This window comes from Salvelinus alpinus, chromosome 3 (assembly GCF_045679555.1).
Source record: "Salvelinus alpinus chromosome 3, SLU_Salpinus.1, whole genome shotgun sequence".
In the NCBI taxonomy this organism is placed as follows: Eukaryota; Metazoa; Chordata; class Actinopteri; order Salmoniformes; family Salmonidae; genus Salvelinus; species Salvelinus alpinus.
Genome location: NC_092088.1, coordinates 9,408,550 through 9,413,592, shown reverse-complemented (window position 1 = coordinate 9,413,592; position 5,043 = coordinate 9,408,550). Strand labels below are relative to the sequence as shown.

General features: G+C 40.8%; 1 protein-coding gene across 1 annotated transcript; it reads left to right on the top strand.

The window, feature by feature from the left end:
* The first annotated feature begins 197 nt into the window (after positions 1-197).
* LOC139569997 (leucine-rich repeat, immunoglobulin-like domain and transmembrane domain-containing protein 2) lies at positions 198-5,043 on the top strand. The gene is made up of 3 exons (XM_071391415.1): positions 198-408; positions 681-1,468; positions 2,129-5,043. Exons 1-3 carry the CDS (start codon positions 296-298, stop codon positions 2,971-2,973), a joined length of 1,746 nt encoding a protein of 581 aa, XP_071247516.1. The 5' UTR covers positions 198-295; the 3' UTR covers positions 2,974-5,043.

Genomic DNA, 5,043 nt, shown 5'->3' with positions numbered 1-5,043 from the left:
TTTTGGGGGGTCAGGTCACTGTCGGTACATAATTCAATATCAATTCGCATTATTCCTAAAAACTTTTCCATGAATTCATAGGGATTAGTGAACACATGTTTAGTAGCAGCACATATACAGTCAGTCAATGAGGCTCATTGCTAAAAATACAAACCTCCGGTGTGTTTATCATGTCCTTTGGGGTCTTAAGAAATTGCGTCACAAGGAAGATTAAAAGTAATAGCTTTACCTGTACGGTCCGTCCCCGTGGAGATGCCATGCTCAAATGCTTCACATGCGTTTCTGTTAGAGGAATATGGCCGCCACCTTGTATTCAGTTTTAGCTTTAGCTTTGCTATTCTGTCGAGTTACTCTTGGATCGACATCTTGTTTACCCGGCTGCTCTTGCACAAATGACAACTTGGGAAGGTAAATTGTTTGTTGTCAATTATTTTGTAGGCTAACTAGTTTTGTACCGAGTTTCTTTACCGTGTCAGTACGTTATGCAGTAGCCTACCAAACTCCAAACTCTGATGAGTTAACTCAATGGTGTTTTTCAGAACTGGTTTTAACAATGGACAATGTGGAGAGAACTTACTTTAAGAGAACATAAATAACCTAGTTTTATAAATTGTATTTAAACATTAAATTATAACTCTAACTGTACTTACATAACCCAACATGTTTTTGTTTCATTTTAGATCCCTACTTTGCATGGAAACAGCTATGGGACGAATCCCAGACAATGTTCCAAATGATTTCAGTAAAATTCGAATAGAGAATTCTCATCTGACCGAATTACCCCGCGGCTCCTTCTCTAAAGTTACTGCCTTGGTGTCTCTATGGTTGAATTTCAACGACATCACCCTAATGAACATCAAGAGTCTGGAGGGGCTGACGAATCTAACAGAACTACGGCTACAGGGTAACAAGCTGCGTTCAGTCCCATGGACAGCGTTCCAGGATACGCCGAACCTGAAGATTTTGGACCTGAAACATAACCGACTAGACGTGCTTCCGGAATCTGCCCTGAGACAACTTCCAGGCCTGACCTATTTAGACTTATCCTTCAATCAGCTTACTGTCATATCCAGGGATGTCTTCCTCAACTGGCCTCTCCTCAACACTCAGGAGAGAAAAGGAGGTAAAGAGGCCAGCAGTGGAGAAGCCAACGTTGTTTTAGCGCTGCATGACAACCCTTGGCTGTGTGACTGCCGCCTCAAAGGTTTCGTTGAGTTTATCAAAAGTGTTAGTCCACCTCTAATTCTGATGAACTCGTACCTGATGTGCACAGGCCCGAGTTCCAGGGCGGGAAAGTTCTTCCACGAAGTCGGTTTGAAAACATGTATGAAGCCCGAGGCCTCAGCCTCAGAAACCAACATGACGGTGTCGCTGGGGGACAATGTAACCCTCCAGTGCTTAGTCAAAGCCAGGCCTGACCCCGCCATCCACTGGTCGTACAGCCTGAAGATTATACGGGGATTTACTGGTAAGGTTTTTATTTAATTGCAACTTCTAAGCTATCATCTATTAGATTGCTGTGACTTTGCTGCGGTAGGGTATTTACCAGTGACTAATAGCATATGTCAATCACTCATAGTTTATTGTAAACTACACCACTTTGATGCCAGGATTTAAGACAAGTAGGCTAAAGCATGTGTATTTCATACATTCATTTGACTATTGGTGTTTATAGATTAAAATAGTGTTTGGTAGCATATTGTTATTTATAGATTAAAATAGTGTTTGGTAGCATATTGGTGTTTATAGATTAAAATAGTGTTTGGTAGGCTATTGTTATTTATAGATTAAAATAGTGTTTGGTAGCGTATTGTTATTTATAGATTAAAATAGTGTTTGGTGGCGTATTGTTATTTATAGATTAAAATAGTGTTTGGTAGACTATTGTTATTTATAGATTAAAATAGTGTTTGGTAGCGTATTGGTGTTTATAGATTAAAATAGTGTTTGGTAGGCTATTGGTGTTTATAGATTGCTTGAATCAATGTATGACACTGCCTTTCTTGTAGGTAAACTCAACAATAATTCCTAATGCAACAAATTACATAAACAGTACTGCATATTATACATTGTTGATTTTATCCACCCTTGTTGATTAAGTTGTATCATAATTCTCCTTTCTCTCCAGTCTCAGAGACCCGTGTGGACGATGAGACCATCAGATCTCAGCTGGTCATCCCATCCCTGCACCTGGCGGACAGAGGCATCTACACCTGCTTCGCCAACAACTTCATAGGCAACTCCTCCGTCAGTGTCCTGGTCAACATCAAGTCTTTCAACGCCTCCTCCTCCGGCGGTGCCGCCATGTCTCTACCCCCGTACCCCCTGGCCTCAGCCGACGAGAACGTCTACATCGACATCCGCATCTCCAAGCAGACGGTCTACGGCATCACTCTGGAGTGGTACGCTGCGACAGACAACCCGGCAGAGACCTGGTTCACCATCCACTTGGGGAAATACCACTCTGACAAAAAGGAGTTGACATATATCGGGCCGGGCATCAACACCTATTCGGTCAACGACCTCCTACCGGTTACTAAATACGAGGTGTGTGTAACGCTGAAGAACCAGATGCCCCGCGCCGGCCAGTGCATCGTGTTTGTAACAGGAAGTGACATCAGTCAGCTGGAACAACGGGAGAAGCTCATCCATATTATCGTGATTGTGTGCGCCATGGTGCTGGCGGTGCCCGTGGGGATGTACGCCTGCACCACCGACACTAGATGTAAGTTCAGCTGCCTGGACCGCTGTACAGAGCAGTGTAAGAGGAGGAGAAGGCAGGAGAAGACCCTGAGGACCAATGGGGAGAGACAGGGGACCTTCGACAGCCTCCAGGCCGCCAGCGATGAAGGACTCTGTGGAGACTCTGAAGAGGTGATGAAGAAGAGGAGTAAGTCCTCCGACGAAAAAAACAACCACAGGGGAAAAGCACAAGATCTACCAGAGACAACCACTGGAGCAAAGCTATATTAGCTGTAGGTTTAAAGTTGAAAAATATCTACCACAGACAACCACTGGAGCAAAGCTATATTAGCTGTAGGTTTAAAGTTGAAAAATATCTACCACAGACAACCACTGGAGCAAAGCTATATTAGCTGTAGGTTTAAAGTTGAAAAATATCTACCACAGACAACCACTGGAGCAAAGCTATATTAGCTGTAGGTTTAAAGTTAAAAAATATCTACCACAGACAACCACTGGAGCAAAGCTGTATTAGCTGTAGGTTTAATGTTTTAAAACATCCACTAGAGACAATGCTATATTAGCTGTAGGTTTAACGTTTTAAAACATCCACTAGAGACAATGCTATATTAGCTGTAGGTTTAACGTTTTAAAACATCCACTAGAGACAATGCTATATTAGCTGTAGGTTTAACGTTTTAAAACATCCACTAGAGACAATGCTATATTAGCTGTAGGTTTAACGTTTTAAAACATCCACTAGAGACAATGCTATATTAGCTGTAGGTTTAACGTTTTAAAACATCCACTAGAGACAATGCTATATTAGCTGTAGGTTTAACGTTTTAAAACATCCACTAGAGACAATGCTATATTAGCTGTAGGTTTAACGTTTTAAAACATCCACTAGAGACAATGCTATATTAGCTGTAGGTTTAACGTTTTAAAACATCCACTAGAGACAATGCTATATTAGCTGTAGGTTTAACGTTTTAAAACGTGTACAAGACATCTAGAGGAACAGTTATCTGTAATAATGGGGAGCAGTCTTACGTGAAGTGAAGCTTTAGGAAATACATTTGCTAAGCTTCAAGTTGTCATGCTAAGAGCCTTTCTTCCATGTCTGTAGAAAGAGTATATTGTTAAAGGTTAAAAAAATACATATAATATAATAGAAAATCATTAGTTTATATACTGTATCTATTTAGCTTGATTGATCTCTGTTTTAACTAAAAGAAAAATGCAATTCAAACTCATCTGGCAAAAAAAAAAACGATGTTAATTCTGTACATACAATATAGTTGCACATATTTTCTTGTCTTCAGAATGTAATGGACTGCATTTCCTCACGGTTCGTTGAAACTCATTAGTTAGGAGAGGTTCAGTTAAATATACATTAATACATACTGTACACAGCCTTTGCACTACTACCTACGTAATGTATGAGGCTTCTTTGCTACTCTTTTCCTGTTTTTGAGGATTAGAGATGGGGGTGAAGATGGACACTTGAGACAACACCATCCTAATTGCTTCCTACCCAGATCCCATTGACCTTAAGCTTTTGATGTTTACAAATCTGAAGGGTCTGGAATAGGGTTGTAAAATTCTGGTAACGTTCCCAAAATGTTCAGGTTTTCCAGAAATCCTGTTTGGAGATTCATGGAATCAGGAAATCCTGTTTGGAGATTCATGTAATCAGGAAATCCTGGTTGGAGATTCATGGAATCAGGAAATCCTGGTTGGAGATTCATGGAATCAGGAAATCCTGGTTGAAGATTCATGGAATCAGGAAATACTGGTTGGAGATTCATGGAATCAGGAGGTAATAAGCAGGACATCTGCAATAGGCCAACCAGGATTTTTGGAAAACCTGTGAATTTTAATAAAGTTACGATAATTCTGTAACCCTTGTCTGGATGGGTATAATAGGTTTAGTTGTGGAACTTCCTGCAGATCTGTGAACATCTAAGGGATAGGGCCAATGGGAAGCGAGTCCAGTTTCACAGACTGACACTTTGATTTTAGCACAATAACTTAAAAGGATGTGTTATGTAAGCATTGTTTTGGTGTGCGTTTATTCATACACTGGTAAAGAGATTATCATATATTGTTTTTTATCATCTGTATCTTGTATCTCTCTAGATCTTAAAACCTCTTAACCACAGCTGTGTACCAAATGGCACCCTATTCCCTATATAGTACACTACCCCTATGGGCCCTGATCAAAAGTAGTGCACTACTCCCCATGGGACGTGGACAAAAGTAGTGCACTACTCCGCATGGGCCCTGGTAAAAAGTAGTGCACTACAATGTGAATAGGGTCCCATTTGGGTCTCACATAGATCCTAACCATGTCTCTCA

What these genes read in the sequence shown, in the direction of transcription:
- LOC139569997 (XM_071391415.1), top strand. Translation starts at nt 296, where the DNA reads ATGGCCGCCACCTTGTATTCAGTTTTAGCTTTAGCTTTGCTATTCTGT. An exon ending in ACAAATGACAACTTGGGAAG is followed by an intron (nt 409 to 680) that starts GTAAATTGTTTG and finishes GTTTCATTTTAG; the next exon opens with ATCCCTACTTTGCATGGAAA. An exon ending in GATTATACGGGGATTTACTG is followed by an intron (nt 1,469 to 2,128) that starts GTAAGGTTTTTA and finishes CTTTCTCTCCAG; the next exon opens with TCTCAGAGACCCGTGTGGAC.